At 45.6% G+C, this 19,760-nt stretch overlaps 1 protein-coding gene across 1 annotated transcript in view; it reads left to right on the plus strand.

Moving 5' to 3' along the window:
* Positions 1–19,760, plus strand: part of PRKCH (protein kinase C eta) — a 193,085-nt gene that overhangs the window by 163,470 nt on the left and 9,855 nt on the right. The window contains exons 11-12 of the mRNA XM_080927265.1: positions 5,650–5,788; positions 6,371–6,559. Of these exons, the coding sequence (XP_080783391.1) occupies positions 5,650–5,788; positions 6,371–6,559 (328 nt within the window). The remainder of the gene's footprint in view (positions 1–5,649; positions 5,789–6,370; positions 6,560–19,760) is intronic.

A 19,760-nucleotide genomic window follows, 5' to 3' on the forward strand; every position in this document is an offset into this window, starting at 1 on the left:
TGAAGAGTCAAACCCTCTCTGGACCCTACCTCATCTGGCTCCTGAACCTCTTCGTTCCTTCTCTCCCAGGCCCTTCCCAAGACTCCAGGCCCACCCATCTTTCTCTGACTATATGGAGCTCCTCCCTTGCCCTGCCTCTCTCCTTGCTTGTTGAGAAACTGTCACAGCTCTGCCCAGCGCTCCGTTCCTCCCCTTCCACACTCCTCGGTTCTCGGCTCACATGACACTTCACAATTAGAATCTTTGCTGCTGGTTATCTGACGGCCTGCCTCTCTCCTCCTGCAGCGCTCTTTGCTTGTTCCTGTCTTCAGAGCCCCTTGCAGAGCGCTTGACTTCTGGCCAGTGCTCAGACATGCCTATCTAATGCAAGATGAAACAAAGATTTGCTCTTTTGCCATTTTAGTGACATTTTGAAAAGCACTCGCCAAGTTAGCACAATAATCTGTCTGAAATTTTTTTTTTCAAATATAAAGCCAGACACTCAAACCTCAGCCACCCTAACTTTGTTTTGAAATTAAAATAAGAATCCAAAATTACGCTCTTGGCAAACACCATCTGTTAACATCTGCATGTCAACCTCTCCTCCTCAGAAGACGATACCGGATCGTCTTCTGAATATTGAACAGTAAGGAGATACTGCTGTGCATCCTCAAGCTTGGATGACCTGAAACCCATTGAGTTCTTTCCCAGTGCAAAGCCAAAGGCAGAAGTGTTAATGGCACATTTTACACTAGTGTAAATAAAACAGCCTCTGTTAACTCAGGATGTTGACCGACTCCCTCAGAAGGCTCTTAATTTCAATACTCGAAGTCTCGAGGAACATCACCCAGGAGGAGACCAGCAGCCCCACTGCACAGAAGGGGTGATCCTGAGGTCTAGTCCTGCCCTTGACACTGGCTAGCTAGAGGAACTACTATGGGGTAAAACTACTATGAGGCAATTCAAAAGGTAGTTTTGAGGATAAAGTTAGTTAGGAATATAAAATATATAACATTTGATGAACATTTATGTTCTTACTGACAACACTGTTATTTTGATTATCCACAAAACACCTTTTCAGGAACTCTCTCTCTCTCTCTCTCTCTCTCTCTCTCTCTCTCTCTCTCTCTCTCTCTCAATGGTTCATTATCAACTATTTTAATAGTTGATAACTGGCCTCAATGCTTTATTTTATTAAATAATCATCTGTTGGATTGACATAATAGAGTGCAGATGAGCTGCGTTCATGTGTTGGATTTCATTCAAAATAATATGAAAAGTGATGGGTCAGCAGGGTAGTGGGAAGATATGTAGACAGGACAAGAAGGGACGTGCCACCAAGAGCAGCTGCTGGCAAACGAGGAGGCTGGGCTTATGTTATCCCCTGTATTTTTGACTGTACTTGACAATTTCATCAATAAATAATAGGTCATGAGTGTACATTGTCTGTGACTAGCTTGCTAGATCCAGTCTTATTCAGGAGCCCGTTCCCATTTCACCCCCTTTATTTCTTTTGGAGGAACAACTGAATTTAGTGAACTAAGGACTCAGCACCATTCTGTTTTATTTCTCTGGGGACACCTCGGGTGGAAACAAAATAAATCCAATTTCTGAATCTTCTTTGTCCTCGACCGCTTGGGAATTCTCTCTGAAACTACTGTGGGCATTTTAAGTAACTCCGCTCACCCAGCAAGAACAATGTACCTTTCAGGCAAGCTGAGGGGATAAAATAACTCTGCCTCTCTGCTTTTGCAGGCCAGACAAAGGCTTTAGCTATTAAATGCCAGTGCTCAATGAGCTAGTGACTGGTGAGCTGGCATTGTGTTTGGCATCTTAGGATCTCAGCCTCTGTCGTGTGTGAACTTGTGATCTGCACTGTGTAGCTGTGTTTCATTTGACTGTTGTGTTACGTGTTGCCTTACGGAGCAGAGGAAGGTACAGAGGCAAAACCCTGACCTCTGTAGGTTACAAGTGTAAGTCAGAAAATATAGACTAGTGTTTTTCTACATTTGGTCCCCTCATGGTTGACCCTCCCCCGGTGTTGAAGCTGGCTGTGGTGGGTTTGTTTGTCTGCCTTCTTACGGTCAACTCTTCCTTCTGGATGGGAGCCAGCGGAGAGACAATGGATTTGCTTGGCCTCCTGGTCCTGAGATTCCCCTTCCCGATCAATTTCCTTTCTCCAGTTTCACTCAAGCTAAGAATTTGAACTTCCCTTTCAGGTTTCTTATTTACCTCAAGGTGTGTGATACACGGCCACGTAGCTGGGTCACTTCAGAACAAGGGTTTCAGTGAGTTTTGTGAACCATCTTTTCTTCTCCTAAAAATAACTTGGGCTCTGAACTGTTCAGGACAGCCAGCGTTAGACATCCAAAATCTATCCGTTTCTCTCTGGACACCTGCAGCCAAGGCTGCAGTTCAGGTCTTGTTGAAGGAAAGGGGGGTGCATGCCAGAGCCTTCCAGAAGCCAGTGCAGGGATGCTACCACGAAAGTCTGAACTGGGTGTTCTAAAGGCAGACAGAGTTAACACTAGGGTGTCTGATTTAGGGTACCAACACAGACTTCAGAGTGGAGACGTGAGGTGTTTAAGATCAGAGCAGAGCTGATAGCCTGGTTTTGTATTATGCTATTCATTGAATGGTCTTAGAATCCCAGTGCGAGGCCTTTGCATTATTAGCATCTGATAGAGAAAACCACTACAGCCTTCTCCCCCACCCCCGGACTCACACGGTTCTGAGAAGGCCTAAAATTAGACTGAAAAGTCAAGTTCAAGCTGTGGAACCTGCCTTTGTGGCCTCAGGTATCCTATGACCAGAATGAGTCACATCCTCTGTGCTGCTCAGGTGTGCCGCCCAAGAGCTGTCCCAAGACTTTGCTGTGCAGAGGATATTGCCATTGAGGGCTGGCAAACTGATGACAAAGCACTTTTCTCTCCTTAAACAATCCTGCTCCCCACGGCAGCTGCTGAGTAATAATGGAGAAGCCTCCTCCTACCTGGTACGCTAGTCACTAGCCCTCTTGAGCAACCGGGGAGCTGCAAAGACCGTTGTGGGGCTATGTTGGTGCTTGTTGCTGTTGCCCAAGATCCTTTCTGAGACTTGAGCAGGCATAACGGCTTCAGCAGAGTTCAGAAACCCAGTAACCTTGTTTGGGAATGCCAGGGTGTTCTGAGCTCAGGCCCAAACAGGCCCGCACTGTTGGGCCACACAGCTGGGCCAGGCCATGGCTAAGGCTAGCCTTGCGGGTCCTCTCAGATCTCCCATTAGCCAGTGCACGCCTTCCTAGAATTTTGTCATTGATCCCGCAGGAGCCAAGTGACAGGTATTAGAGAGACCTTCCGTGTGACGAAAGTAATCAGCCTCATTCCTCATGCCCCATTAGGGCTCCTGTGAGTTCTCTATGCAGTTTTCTGTGCTCATGTCTTAGGGCTTTGGAGGTGGGGGAGGGGACAGGGAGGAGATGGCATTCATAAGCACAGCCCACTGAAAACAGTGGCTTCTGTGGAAGGGGTTGTTAGCGGGAACAGGAGTGGTCCTGGCTGAGAGACGGAGGAAGCCCGCCTTGCTAAGGTGAGCACCAGGTAGTCAACTCACCTGGATCTCACGTCCCCGACCCTCGAGACAGCCATCAAGAACCCAGGAGCGGAAGAAAGCCTGTGCCAAGCAAGTTCCACTACACATGCCCACAAAGCATTTTTGGAAAATGGGGCTTCATTTTCATTTCTGGGCATTATCCAGTAACCACTGTTGTGAGACCTAGCAACTGGGTTGTCCCAACTTCTCATGGTTGGCCATGGCACTTCTGAATTCCCTCCATCCTCAGCCACAGCATGATCTTAGCTGGACAGAAACAGCCTCTCCCTTGGTCCTCACAGCCCAGTGGCCGCCGTTTATTCTTAGACCAGGGCTAGAAAAACAGGCCCATGAGTACTTTGACCAGCCACCAGCACCATATACTTAACATACTACAGTAAGGGGGACACCAAGGCTTCCAACTAAGTGGCCCAAAGCTAGAGAAGTTGCTCTGATTGGCAGTTAGCTACCTTTCTGCAGCTGTTGGGAATCTCTGGGTCACCCAGCATCCCTACATGGCGCACTACCTATCGATAGGACTGTGGTTTGCCTCTGAGCACATCATTCCTTTAACAAGTGAAGCAGAGACGTCTCCCGAATGCTCTCTGCCATGCCTGTATGGGTGGAACCCATGGTGACTGACAGGACTCCTTCCAACCCTGAGCTCATTGCAGCCTTCCTTTGTAACAGTGTCCAGGCTGTGGCTAGTGATTGGCAGCTGGACGCTAGAACTTATACCAGAAGTTGTGTTCGAACACTATTGCCTTTGGCTTGCTGATAACTGTTGTCAATCTGCAGATGAGATGTGTGCCTGCCTGCACTGAGGAGTCCTGTTTTGTTTTACTGAAGAATCCTCATCCTGCCAGTAGCTTCTCTAAGGTGTTGGGAGAGGGGTCGAAAGAGCCTTGTCTGAGATGCCAAGTCCCTAGACCTTCAGCGGCCTGGAGCATACTCACACAGACCTTGTCCACACTCACCCAGTGCCCCTCACTGATGTCCGTCTTCTGCAGGGAACATGGTTTGCTCTAACTAGGCTGCTGCTTCCCTCTGAGATAGGAATTAAATACCAAAATCCCGTTGTGTGGCACTAGGCTGCCATCCATAGCTTCAAAGACCCTGCTTCTCTCTCTGGCCCCGTGTTTTCTTCACAGCTCTGTGCTCCTGTGCCGGCTCCACTCCGGTGTGCGGTCTGAGTCCACCTGCACATCCATACCTCTTTGCCTGCCTTGGGGCTCCTGTTCGATCCATCTTCTCACATCCTCGTCTTAGCTGGGGACCCTGGCTCAGTTCCTTCCACAGAGAAGCTTTCCCTCTCTCCCCCTGTTGGAAGAAATTCATTTTCTGACTTGTTTCTCTCACAATACTGAGCTTTTAATTCTGTTGTGTCCCTGATATTACAAAGCAAGTGATATGCCCTCTCTGTCCCTTCCTCTTCCTCTTCCTCTCTCCCGTGCTCCACCTCTTTTCCCTCCCTCCCTCTCTCCCCTACTTTGATATGTTTATTAAGGACCCAGTGCTAGGCATAATAGTAAACCAAGATAGCCAGCTTCCTGTCTGAAGGTCAGTCACATATTTGTGCTCCTGTTACGGTGGGAGCTCCTTGAGAACATTTCCTTTGAGACATCCGTGTTCTCACTCTGTAACCCAGGCTGACAGTGAATTCACTACATTACCTAACCTGGCGTCAAACTCAGAACTGTTCTGCCTTTCCTTCAGAGTACAGGCATGCCAGGCAGTCACCACACCTGGCTATGATCGTCCAAACTCTAAATGGCTGCTGCTTGTTCACTGAGTGGACCCTGATGGGCAGACATGGGTACTAATGTGGAAAATAGAGTGTTGGTAGGTGGGTTTCAGATGGGTACAAAGTACCTGGAAAGTCTAGAGAAGTCACAGCTTGCTCTTGTACTGAGAACCTCTTTCTTTATGTGGTTAGCCCACTCATCTTCATGGTCCCTGGAGCAAGTTCTGAGAGCTGGTGTACACTATTTGTGTTTTAATCCCAGTAGCTCAAAGAAGTTTGTGCAGAGTATATCTAGAAAGCCCATGTCACCACTGTGATCTGACTGCCTATCACATGCTGTTCCCGGTTTCTTTCAGAGACCTGAAGCTGGACAACGTACTATTGGACCACGAAGGTCACTGTAAACTGGCAGACTTTGGAATGTGCAAGGAGGGAATTTGTAATGGAGTCACCACAGCCACCTTCTGCGGCACCCCCGACTACATTGCCCCAGAGGTGAGTGAACCTGCTAGGTGTGGCTTTTAAAGCTGAGCTCTGCTTAGCCCCGAATGAAAACACAGCCAGGTCTCATTACGGGCTCTATGGGCTCCACCCACACCAACACTTCCAGACTCACATATAGCTCGCTGAATGATTGGTAATGAATGAATGCCGAGAATCTGTCTAAATCAGAGGTTAAGAGACATCACAGTGTGTGACTTGTTCACTCCAGGGTCATTCTCCTTTAATCTCTACTTGGTGATTTAATTCTAGCCCCTGTAGCAAATCTAAACAAAGTAATCAGATCTCTTCCCTATGGATGAAAGAACCCAGTGTGCTTCCCCTTCCACATTAGATATTTCCAAGCCATTCCTGTTTCAATATGTTTATCATTGTATTGGCCTAAGCAATGACCTAATGCTGCACCACTTAGCAGAGAAGGCACCTAAGCACATGCTCTGTAGAGATGAATGAAACATACATTTCACCAAGAGGGACTTGTGCTTTCTAGTTTTGCTGTCTCCTGATCCCTAGTCATGAAGAACATTTTTGCTAAGCATATACTCGAGGCGTCTCTCACACCGCCCCTTTGTACAGATCCTTCAGGAGATGTTGTATGGACCTGCAGTAGACTGGTGGGCCATGGGCGTCTTACTTTATGAGATGCTGTGCGGACATGCGCCCTTTGAGGCTGAGAATGAAGATGACCTTTTTGAGGCCATACTGAATGATGAGGTTGTCTACCCTACCTGGCTCCACGAAGATGCCACAGGGATCCTCAAATCTGTAAGTCTGACTTACCCAACCTGCCCCCAACCTGTTACAAATAAGCTTGCCTCATAGGCCTCTTGTGTCTTTGTTTTAAAATGTCTTCTGTTAGTATGGTTGCCACCAGCAACTAAAATTTGTGTTTCAGTCTGAAGAATCAAGGATTTATCCTAGGCTGTTTTCCTCCTTCACCATTGTCATTTCTGGGACACCTTTCATATCAGCTGGCAATAGGGGAGTCACTGCGAAAAGTCAGGCACTCCTAGCACGTACAGATGGCTCTCAGTGAGATAAGACGTTCCCTTTGTGTAGCCAGGCCACACACAGGTCAAGCAAGAGTCAGTCACCGCTTGTGATAACATTTTGTTTCTGTTGACGATGTCCAAGGAGCAAGACAGAGTAGACTTCCTCTCAGTACTGAAAGAGGAGAGAGCTCTTCAAAACCTTGCTAGGCCTCTGGGCTACCATGTCAGCTTTCTGTGCAAGACATTCTGTGTCGGGTGACCTATAGCTACCATCGACATCCTAATGGCTTTTCACGGAGCAGGCGTCATGTCCGATTACTGCATCTGCGTTGACACTTCTACTTAATAAAAGAAATATCTCAGCATTTGTAATGCAACAAATTACAAGTGCAAGCTATAAAGACCACTGTGCTACCACCAAAGGAAGGAGACAAAAGTCACATGACCAGGGGCATCTGGAGACCCCTCACTGAGTGAGGCTAAGAGTCCTGTGGAATTATTAAGACAGTTTCTCCTTAAGAAGAAAATCTCAATACAAGTAGATAGCAAATGTTTTCAGTAACAAGCCTTTGCCATGCAGGAAGATCTCCACAGAGTCCTTCTGAAAGGAAACAGAAGACCCCCAGTGATCATGTGACCAGCTTCAGTGAAGACTGGGGTGTCCCTGCTCTATGCAGAGCTATAGCCCACAAGACTGTGTGCCTTGTCACTCCTTCTCCTTGGTTTCACTCTAACACCAGCTACTCCTTTGGCTATAAGCAGCACCTTAGACCAAATCTATTCCCTCGCTGGGGTGTCATCTCTATAGGAAGGAGCAGGCTTCCAGAGTGACAGTGGCGGGCATGCTTCCCCACTGTTTCCTTGGGGTGATGTGACTTTGGGGAATCTCTTTCCTTTTGTGGTCTCTGATCCCATAGGTGTAAGAACTGATGAATTAGAGCCCTGGGGTTTCTGCTAGGGTTGACTTCTGTACTATATGGAAAACTTCCAGGCACACAGCGGGCATCCTCCTAGTCATACCTTCAAAGAATCTGACGTCAAAATAACTGCGAAAACACTTGAAAGTTGCCAGACAAAAATTACTATAAAAAATTCCCTGGGAGAATTTCTGGGGCAGTTTTGCATATTTTAGTCTTCCTGCCTGAAAGTGTGAAACATAAATGCTATAGTTGAGAATACTGGGTGTCTTAGTTAGGTGTTACTGCTGTGAACAGATAACATGAACCAGATAGCTCTTATAAAAAACATTTAATTGTGGCTGGCTTATAGGTTCAGAAATTCAGTCCATTATTATCAAGGCGGGAACAAGGTGGCATCCAGGCAGGCATGGCACTGGAGAAGCTGAGAGTTCTATCTCCTTATCCAAAGGAAGCCAGAGCAGACTGTCCTCAGGCAGCAAGGAAGAGGGTCTCAAAGTCCACCCTGACAGTGACACACCAAGGCCACACCTTCTCCAACAAGGCCATACCTCGTGATAGTGTCACTCTCTGGTCCAAGAACATTCAAACCACCACACTGAGGTAGACTTTACAGAGAGCTGAAGTGTTTAGATGGGAAAAGTAACCAACAAATTGGGAAATGCTAATCATGAAAGCTGGACAGAGCACCCATACCTGTAATCCTAGCATTCTGGAGGCAGAGGCAGGAGGATCACTGTAAAGGTCAAGGCCAGGTTGATTTATATGTTTTCTAGGTTTCATAGAGATATCCTGTTGAAAAATTAAAAGAGGGGGAGGAAGAGGAAGGAAAAAGGAGAGGTCTGTCTGAGGGCAGATCTGGGCTCTTCTCATGACTGCTGTGTAACCTTGGGCAAAGGGTATAACTGTAGGTCCTCAGTTTCCCCACCTGTGACATTGGGGTGTTTGTCCTCTAAGATCATGAGACCTGGGAACTTTGCCCTCTAAGATCCTGTGGGGATGCTTGGATCGTGCTCAGCAGAAGGTGTGCCCAGGAAACGATCTCCACTCTTTTGACCAGTGCATCCACAAAATGATTTTAGACTTTGGAAAGGCTACAACTTTGCTGCAATAGAAGAACCTGCCTGAGAATCAACTGAAATGCCAGAAACCATCTCAACAGCTTTTTGACTTGTGTCACATCTTGATTTAATTCAGCCAAGATAGCTCTTTGATTGCTGGACAGAACTTTAGAGATTGTCACGTTCTGGTGCCTTATTTTGTTGATAAGAGAGAGAATCCCAGAGAAATCCACTCCACTAGATGCCACAAAGCACATCACTCACATAAGATGAAACCTTTCTGGATTGCAGATGAGGGTATAAAGAGAGACAGCCATTGTCAAAATAATGGTAGGCAGTTCCTCAAAAAATGTCAAGGTAGAATTAACATTTGATTCAGAGATCGGCCTTCTGAGCACATACCCAAAAGCACTGGACGCTGGGACTTCTTCATGGCAGCAATAATCACAATAGTAAAAAGTTAAGCGAGCCCAGATGTTCATCAGTAGACAATAAAAATGCAGTATATCCATGCAGTGGAATATTATTCACTTAAAAACTGATGTTTGATACATTCTGTAACCTGGAAAAAGTCTTGAATAAATTACGATGAGTGAGATAAGCCCAAAATGAAAGGACAAAGATTATGAAGCTCCATTGACACAAGGCTCCTAATATAGCACAGGTCACAGAAGGAGCAGGGAGGTGATGGTCCCAAGGAGTTGAGGAAGGAAGGGTGGGCGACTCACGGAGAGATGTTACCGGTGTTTCTGAGAAGTAGGCATTTGGGAGAAGGCTGTAACATGATGTGAATGTAAACATGCTTAACTACACTGACTTTTTCACTGAGCAATAGCTAAAATGCTAGGTTTGAGGTTAGATCTATTTGTTGCAGTTCTCAAAATCTGAGGAGAAATACACAAACGTCTAGACTCAGCATCCAGATTTTTCTAATTCCCGTTATTCTAAGACATCAACCCAGAGCACATCTGTTCGTGCCTATTTTTTCTATTTCCTATTAATGATTATCTTCTCCTCTTAGAGTCCCTTGATTCCAGCACCAAATTACTACCTGATAGCATTCTTGTCAAGCTTTACCAGGAACGTACGCCACTGGAAGACATGTCAGGGTGTAGTTGGTACTCACATAAGCACGAACCCTGCTTCTCCTCACTTCTCTGTAAAGTAATACCATAACACAGAGGGTAGGAATCAGTAAGAGTTCCTTAGACTGCGAATCTGAACACTGCCATGATAACAGACATGGGGACCAGTCTGCCGAGGAGAGTATTTAACACCCTGAAAGGAGAAGCCTATCTGTTAGCCAATCAAAATTCGTGTTCAGTTCAATTCAGCAATCCCTGTCAGGTTATCCCTTTGCATGCGTAGTGTGAAGTGCTAGGGATGTGAAGGTGACAAGACCTGACCTCTTTCTGTCACCCGTCATCAAGGAGGAGTTGGGAACAGGTCAGCAAGCGCTTCACATCATTCATTCATTATCAAGGGGAATCATCTTTGAGGGCATTTCCTCTCTTGAGGCAAGGAGGGGCGGTGACAAAAAAATAAGATGGAGTGACAAATGGGGTTTACTCGAGTGGACAGAGTGAGAAGAAGGTAAAGGTAAAGGAAACAGTGTGTGCAAAGCCTCAGGCAGGAAGCAGAGAGGATGCTCCAGGAACGGTAGTTACTAGTTCTTTGCCATTGGAGCGGCATGTGCGGAGTATAGAGCATCAGGATTCTGAGGAGATGCTGTGCAGACTTTGGTGGGTCCAGGAGATGTTTGAAAACTCGGCTGTGAGTGTCACATGCCTCTGGACCTCAGCATACTTGGTTAGAGATTCTCAGTATAAACTCTAAGCAGGATAGGTGCTGAACTGGAGAGAAATAAAGAACTGAGGAGGGATGGGGAGGGGGTGGCCCCAAGGCATTGAAGAAGATACAGTAAGGAAGCTGGGAAAGGAGACTTCAGACCGCATAAGCATGAACAGCTGCAATGTCTACTGAAATAACCAGTTAGAAGCTGGTGCCTGCTGGAAGGTGCTGGCAATACATATCTAGTAACCTGATATGAAGGAATGAATCTGTGTTGGCAGTTAATTAAGATGAAACAGTTTTAGGACAGAACAAGATTTTTGTCTCCAGGTGAAGTTCTGGTCTCCTGATTGATGAACTCTTGAAACCCATGATTAGGCCTCATAGGAGGATGGTGACTTCAAGAGCTCCCAGTGCTAAATGATCAGATCTATTGGATGGTGTCCTGCATGGTCCTAAAAGCAGTAGGCATAATATGAGTGCTAAGGTTTGAACGGTATCCAGTCTTCTTTGCTTTTCATGTCATAAAACACTGCAATTACCAGAAATATAAACACAGAGGTTCAGGGATGAAGATCCTTTAGAGCAGGTTTCTCCAAGTTCCTGGGATGTCCTATGTTAGAACGATGTGAGCGCACTCCAACCGTAGAGTCTGGAGACCTGCTCTGTGACTATTTTCCCATTGTAACTGGGAAGCGTCAGTGATGGCTATGTTGTTCGTCTCAATGAGGCAACACGAATGGAAGTGTTCCCAAAGTGTCACACCCAACAGAAAGCAAGTTATTAGCATTGGTAAGTTATAAGTAGTAGTTCCACAATGCAGTTAAGGCGTCATTACCCTCATCCCATTCCTGAGCAGCCTAGAAACATCCTTGTGATATTAAGTACTTAGTGACAAATGAGTCTATGCGAGGTGATTTTTCTTTTTGAAAGAATTGTGTGGGTTTGTTTGTCTAATACCATCGAGTCTAAACTAAAGACACATAGGTAGGGTTCAAAGAGCCAAATAGGTATTGTACTATATATGCCAAATAGATGTATGTGAAATGTGTGTGTGTTTGCACATGTGTGTGTATGCATGTATGTGTGCTGCCTGTATTTGTATATGGATGTATGTATGTCTGTATGCTTGGCATCTGAGCAAGATGCTACTTACTCATTTTGTGTTTTCTACCTTATGGAATCAGGCTTAAAGTATGTTAAAGATCCTGAGAAAAAGAAGCCCCTTTGAGTAACTAACTGGCAGGTAGCTGGGGTATCTTAAACCAAGGGCAAGACAATGAGGGATGCAAAAGAAAGGCTTGAAAATGCATTAAAAGCCCAGGGGACATGGTGAGCTGAGAAAGGTGTTTGGAATTTGAAATGCCAAGCTGAGTCTGAAGCATTTCAGACAAGCATGCATGACCACATCATGTCTTATGTTTAAAAGATGACCCAGGCTGTGGTAGTGCTGAAGAGTGGACCAACCGGCAGAACATCTGTACACAAAAAGATCCCTTTCAAACCAATTCAGGATAGAGGAGAAAACAAAGGCAGGCACACATCAGTCAAGTCTGAGTGCTGGGCTGATCAAGGCAATTTCATTGCCCCCCCCCCAATTATATATCTGAAAGTTCCTAACGTAGAACATGTGAATGAGAGTCTTCTGCAATCTCTGTGGGTGTCTATGTGAGAGAAATGAACTCAGCCTTCATGAAAGAGTGAAGGAAAGAGGTTTCAACTCATAAATCTACAGAAATAGCATACAATGTGAGCACCACTAAACCCCATCCCTAGTCCAAGCAAGAGTCAAAGGACCCTAGTCTTGGACTCAGCATCACTCCATCGTGTTTTCTGATGCATATAAGATACTCATTCGCTTCTTTCACATTTCTTAAAAATTGTCTCGCCGTCTCAAGAAGTGCTCAGCCCAAAGTCAACTCCCTACGCCCCCAAGAAGCCTTTTCAGCAACTGAAGAGAGATCAGTGGAGAGTGCAGGGACACACTGCACTTCCCTGCTGCCGTGAAGTCCTTTCTGCCCAGCTAGGCCAGCTTGTCCTGCTGGAGAGATAGGATGATCTCCAAGACAGCCCTCATGCCCCTTTCCCAGGGGCTCAGGATCAAGGTCACTTCTTCAGTGTAGGCACATTGGGAAGATGACAGGTGACCAAGTAAATGCCCCCAAATCTGTCTTCAGGGTCCTGAAGTGAGTTTAGAATTTAAACAGAGGGTCAAAACATCTAAATAGTCCCAGCTGAAGGTATGGTTCTGCCGACCACTGACCTACCACTGTTCAGGCTTCATTCTCTACGTTGGTCTGACAAGCTGTTACCACCATACAACACATGCTCTGTCTGGTGCCCTTTCCTTCTTCCATTGTGACATTGTTAGGGAAATCCCCATTTCTTTGGGAGTGCATTGTTTCTATACTCTGATAGCCAGATTGAGAGATGTGAGTCTCTTTAGAACATTTCGCATCATATTGAAGGTCAAACTTTTTATGGCTTCCCGAGATTCCCTGATGATTTCTTTCCTTTTCTTTTCTTTCATTTTTTTTTAAAAGAGGGCTGTTCCTGGAATTAGTGTCCACTAAATATTTTTGCTTGCCACTAAATAAATTTACTTCAAAATAAAAGGCTATCTGAATTCCCTCTTTTAAAAGTGAAAGGTATCATTAGTATTATCCAAACTTCGAGTCTCATTTGTGTAGCTTCCAGAAAATTGTTAAGGACTTCAGCCAGTGTTTTATCTGCATATTAGAGTCAGGGACTCTAACGCTTTACCAGTGGAGAAGGGGCAGTCCTGGCTCATTGTCCCTTTGAGACTGAATGTTGGCAGAACTTGTCTCAGCCTCTTATGGCTTGTAACCCAACACCACTTCCTGCCCCTTCTCTTCTCACTGTTGCCTCTTCGACTCCCTCCTAACCTTGGCCACCATCAAATGGTGGACATTTGAAACCCTTGTGTATGTCATCTAAAAGTATAATACAGACAAGGGACTAGGACAGCACACCTCTCTGCCGGAACATCTCTTGTAGAAGACACAAAGTGTAGCCGGACAATCTACTCGAGAAGAAAAGAGAAAAAGACCACCGATCTCTGCGTTGAAAATACCTTATGGGCACACAATTCTCTTTCTTGCCCTTCTCATTTGGTTTCATTTTGTCTAAACTGTACCCATTGGGCTTGTGAGATGACTTAGCCAGTAGAGACCTCCAAACCTGATGACTTGAGTTCAACACCCCAGGACCCACACAGTGGAAAGATAGAACCATGTCCCATAAGTTGTCCTCTGATTGCTATACATACCACCATGATATACACAAGTGCTTATATACATACATGCACAATTAAGTAAATGTAGTAAATTAAAAACGTATCTGTTAAATACACATTCATGCTCCAAACATCTCATTCCACCCCCCTTCCTTAACAAATAGATTGTTACACTGGCAGTAGCTCCCAAAGTTAACAGGAGATATTCAACAATTCTCATTTTTATAAGAAAAATAGAGGCTTTCCAGAATGCTGCTGCTGTTGAAGTTTGCCCTTGCTTTTGAAATAAGTATCATGGCCACCATGTTACCAAGTTCCCTACACTCACTCTGATTTGTGCCAAAACGCTAATAGACATGATGCAAACAAAAGATGCATTGTTTGCATTGAACGCTGAAGGTTCGCCTGAGCTTTGGGTGTTTACCTCTAGAAAGGAAGGCTTAAGGACATCCTCAAGGAGTCCCAGAACTTAGAAGGGAGGATGCCCAGCTCAGAGGTACCGAGTCAGCACCTGCAAGGGATCCCCTGGTGGCATGCTAACGAACTCAGATGAGGTCAGCATCTTGCCACTGAGCTCACACAGGTGTTTGCTAAGTGCTGAAAGGACTTAGCGTCTCCTGAGTCACCTCTTGCCAGTTCTGGAGGCATCATAGTCTTGGCATCAACAGGAGCTTATAAAGTGCTTTTGTTCCCAAGCTTTGCAGAAATTACAGCGTATGCACGCTTGTGGGCTTATCTGTCACTGAAATGATCAGGTTTCACCACCTGAGCATTGTGTACAGAATCCCTGCTACAAAGAGGAGAGCCACGGTGAATTCTGGTACCCTCCCCAGCAATGAGTGAAACCCTGTCTGTGGTCAGGAAGCTGTGTGGGGAGCAGGAACAGTTACCTTCTCCCTTTCCCATGCCTCTCTTGATGGAGGTTGGACACCTCAGCTCAAGGGGGTGGCTAAAAGGGGATCAGCTAAGAGAGGGAAAGAAAGAAGGTGGGGCTGAAGGCTTACAGGGACTCTAGGCCAGGTTTAGTTTTCAAATACTGCTATGGGGAATGTCCCAAAAATAATGGCTGTCCAAAAAGAGAGCATGAAGCCAGACAAGCTCTTTTTCAGGACTGGAGTTCCTAAATGAGGAAATGAAATGTCTGCAGCCTCTCATGGAAGCTTCTGGTGGGATCAACGCCTTCTAGAAGCAACCCATTGGCTCACATCAAGGATAGCATGGGAGGCAACAGAAAAGTACACATCTTCCCAGACACTTGGTATTTGATGAGTTTTTAGCCTTTGTTTTATTAAAGCTGTTTTTTCTCACCTTCCTACTACTTCATAGAACATTCATTTCCTGAGAGCAGGGCCTCTTGGATTTTATTTACAGGAAGTGGTGTGAAGGATTTCCTGTCCCCCCCCCCTTTTTTTTGTTTGTTTTCAGCAGGACTTTTCACACCACAAGTCTCTTTAATCTCCACCTCCAGCTCTCTGACTAGAAAAATAGAGCTAATCAAATGTTCCAGGACATGAGAGTAAAGACGATATGTGACTTTCGTGAGCCAGCCTCTGTGCACCACAAGTACTGTCTTAGCTGGGAAAATCCTGAGCATAAGCAGGATTTTTCTCCTGTGTATATTCCTTGCCACCTACCAAAGATCTAATTTTTTTGCAGTTCAATATATATTGTAAGTGTGTAGGCAGAGGCTACTGGGTTCTGATGGTGATCGAGGGCTGGAGGCACAGCCAGCCTTCTGCTGCAGATCTAGCACAATTCCTGCCCCATTGTGGGGACGGGAAGAACACAGGGCACTGATTGTACTGGATTTTGATAACAGAAAAATGAAACAGAGTGTACTGTGCCTCTGGGGAGAGTTCACAAAATCCTGGTAGGCCAGTCAGTTGTAATCCGCCAGGTGAGGTGTTACCTGGGGGTGCCCTCGCCTTCAACAGCAAGATTGGAGAATTTTGCTGAATCAGAATTTTTTTCTTTTTTCTATTCTTTTTCTTTTCTCTCTCTCCCCCTCCCTCCATTCCTCCCCCCTCTCTGTTTGATAAAATAAAGGTCCCACCCTATAGTCATGTTCACAGTGCCAGCTTCTTTCTTCCAGAATGCCAATGACAAATGTAAGAAGAAAAGAGAGAAAGGTGAAGATTATAGACTTTATTATTGATACCAACCATAGGATACAAGCCTTGTTTCCTATCCAGTACTGTACACACAGATACACACATACACACACACACACACACACACATCATTGGTGGCAGCAAGAGTGTCATATGGACCCAGACAGGACACATACCAGGCATTGTCTATTTGCATTCAGTGAAGTTCAAGGCCTTGAATCCTACTAGTCCCCATACTCCTCTCCAATCCAGAATCCAAGGGAGACATGCTGTTTTGCCTCCAGATGAGGGGACACGGTGATCCAGAGCAAAGGTTTCCAGTGTCACGTGTGCCTGGGTTCGAATCCCAGCTCTACCACTTCCAAACCATATGGCTTTGAATAGATTACAAATGAGCCTCTTGCTCAGTTTTACAATTGTAGAAGTGGGACTTTTCCCTCTCATCACCAGGCTCCCAAAATAATGACTTCAAGATTCAAACTGTATTTACAAATACCTTGGCCGTAGCTTTGACTGTTCCTCATCCTGTCATCCTATTCTAAGCTCTGCACTGGTCTGGTTACCTCTGCTCAGCTCTCCTGCTTCTGTCCTCCGTGTTGCCTGGTGATTCCCAGAACCTTCTGCCTACCAGATGTCCCACCTTCTATTCTACCGTTTCCTATAGGCCAAAGGTTTGTTTGTTCTTTATTGACAAGTGCAACTATACAGTATATAAAAGATTTTCTCTACAACGATCCATAAGATAGGGATAACTGTGGGTGTTCTAGGGGTTATGGACTTGAAGCTATGAACTTGAAGCATTTACCTCACTGCCAAGTGCAGTAAAAATGGTAGCATGCCCGTATAAAAATGTCTGCTATTCAGTAAGCAAGAGCAAGGCAGCGACTCTACTCTCTTTTCTCCATGCTCCCCCCTCCTTCAGCTGCCCTTTCCTAAGCAAGCATGGACATCTGGCAGGGTTGTCCTTTGCCGTCTGTGGATTACTAGTCTCAGCCTTATCAGTAAAACCCATGCAGGTCCAAGGTAAGCAAGCCAGAGTGACTCCCTTCTGCACCAGCTTCCCCAGAGACATCGTGAGGGTCCACTCTGCGTTCTCTCCATCCCGCTGCCCTCTTCCTTCTCTGTACTTCACCATCATCTTGGGCGAACATCTGCCTCTGCCTTGTCCTGTACAAAACTACCATCAAAACCAGGTCACCTTCGTGTCTGTTCTCCCTCCTACCTCCTCGTCAGCAAACTCGCACACACAGCCTGTTCCTCTGTGACCACAGCTCTGAAGTGGAGAGTGCTTTGGGCACGGGTCATTCCAAGTTGTGTGTCCCCAAGCTTCCCCACCATGAAGGGAAGTGAAAGGTCAAAGTTGGCAGCCATAACTTCTCAACTGGGTCAGACTCTTGTAGGGCCAGAAGCAGAAGGTTGGTGCCTGCAGTGTATACACACGGGGCACATTTTGTCAGCCTCTTGGTGACCTTCATGCTATGTGTCCATAATGAGGTGGGCATCATGGCAGGGAGCCAGCACTGTTTTAAATTCTGTGATCTTCCTCCGTCTTCCTTCCCTAGAACTCTCTTTAGAGCCATGAAATGCCTTCCTCCTGTTTTGGAGTGGCTCCCTGGAACACTAATGGGAGAGTCTTGTGGCTAGATTTCCTTCCTTTCTGGCCTGGCAGCAAGAGCTGCCAAGTCTGTCTGCCTTTTGTTTAAGGTCTGAAATGAAATGAAAGGAGAAGGTCATTCTGTTTGCCCAACAGCCAAATCCAACTATTAACTAGAACACACAGTGTTTTCTGACTCCCGGGAGAAAACGTTATTGTCTAATTGTCCAGTTTACGGAACTAGTCCTCGTCCTAAGAAATCGGGCGTTTTAGAAGAGGATTCTTTCAAATTCTTGACACTGTTTAAATTTCAGAGTAGAGTTGAATCCTGTTGTCTTAGGACTCAACGTTATACTGGGGAAGTTCAGACTCTTCTGTAGAACAGCCCCACACTCACACCTCCACATATGTGTATGGATCCAACCTACTTCAAGTATCCTTCCCGTTCTGCAGGCGTGCTCTCAGGACACGCCTTAACAAACACGGCCAGCATTGTCCACTGCTCCTCACCATGGAACTGTTCTCTCTGTAGACTTTGTTGGTGGCCTTGGATCTTCCCAATCTCAAAGGCAGGTGGGCCTCTCCTTCAGCATTCTCTATGTGAGCTCCACTTTCCTTAGGGAGATGCAGAACGGATCTGAGACACCAGCCTCTCTCTCTCCTGCTCCCCAACCCCCACTCTCTAGTGAGATTTACATTTGGGATGGAACCAGGTCTCCAAGGCCACTCACTTACTCTCCCCATTTTATCAAGTGCTTTTGTTGGCCCTGTGAACCATCTCCTTCCTTTGATGGATGTGTTCAGTCTCCTGCAGGCACATGCTTTCCCTTCTTGACTTGCTTTCCCATGTGGACCTTCGTCAGAGAGGTTCGTGGAGGTAAGTATATTTTAAGAATGACCTTAGATGTGAACTGTTAACTTGAGTTAACATCTGAGTCCATTAGAGACATGAACACATTGAGGACATTTTCTGCAAAAGCATTTGGGCCATGATTTAGAGGAGAGGACCAGTTGAAACAGAGAGAGCTGTTTGCAGTCTGGGATAGCAATTCCCTGAAGCTTCCAGCTCTGCCTCCTGTAGGATGTGTGCTAGGAACAATGTCAGGCCTAAGACTGATAACATTTTTTCTTTTTCTTTCTTTTTATTTTCTTATTGGCTATATTTTATTTACATTTCAGATGTTACCCCTTTCTCGGATTCCCTTCCATACCCCCTATCGAATCCCCCTTCCCCTGTTCACCACCTTCCCACCCCCTCCCATCACCCTGTCCTCACATTCTTCTACACTGGGGCATCGAGCCTTGGCAAGACCAAGGGCTTCTCCTCTCATCGTGCCCAACAAGGCCATCCTCTGCTACATGTGCAGCTGGAGCCATGGGTCTGTCCATGTGTACTCTTTGAATAGCGTTTTAGTCCCTGGGAGCTCTAGTTGGTGATATTTTGGTTCATATGGGGTTGCAAACTCCTTCAACTCCTTCCATTCTTTCTCTAACTTTTTCATTAAGGACCCTGTTTTCAGTTCATTGGTTGGTTGCAAGCATCTGCCTCTGTATTTGTCAGGATCTGGCAGAGCCTCTCAGGAGCCAGTTTTATTAGGCTCCTGTCAGCATGCACTTCTTGACATCAGCAATTTTGTCTGGGTTTGGTGGCAATCTCTGGATCTTTTCAAAATTTATTGGTTGCTGTTTTGTCCTAATGACAATGTCCTTTGCCTTACAGAGCTTTGCAATTTTATGAGGTCCCATTTGTCAATTCTTGATCTTAGAGCATAAGCCATTGGTGTTTGGTTCAGGAAATTTTCTCCAGTGCCAATGTATTCAAGGCTCTTCCCCACTTTTTCTTCTGTTAGTTTGAGTGTATCTGGTTTTATGTGGAGATCCTTGATCTATTTGGACTTGATCTTTGTACAGGGAGATACGTATGAATTGATTTGCATTCTTCTACATACTGATCACAGTTTGGACCAGCATCATTTGTTGAAAATGCTCTTTTTTTCCCCACTGGATTATTTCAGCTCCTTTGTCAAAGATAGAGTGACCATAGTGTCATTTCTGACATAGTGTGTGGGTTCATTTCTGGATATTCAGTTCTATTTCATTGATCTACCTTCCTGTCTCTGTACCAATACCAAACAGTTTTTATGACTATTGCTCTGTAACACAGCTTGAGACCAGGAATGGTGATTCCTCCAGAAGTTCTTTGTTGAGAATAGTTTTCGATGTCATGAGTTTTGTTATTCCAAA

The sequence above is a fragment of the Micromys minutus genome (genome assembly GCF_963924665.1).
Source record: "Micromys minutus genome assembly, chromosome: 1".
In the NCBI taxonomy this organism is placed as follows: Eukaryota; Metazoa; Chordata; class Mammalia; order Rodentia; family Muridae; genus Micromys; species Micromys minutus.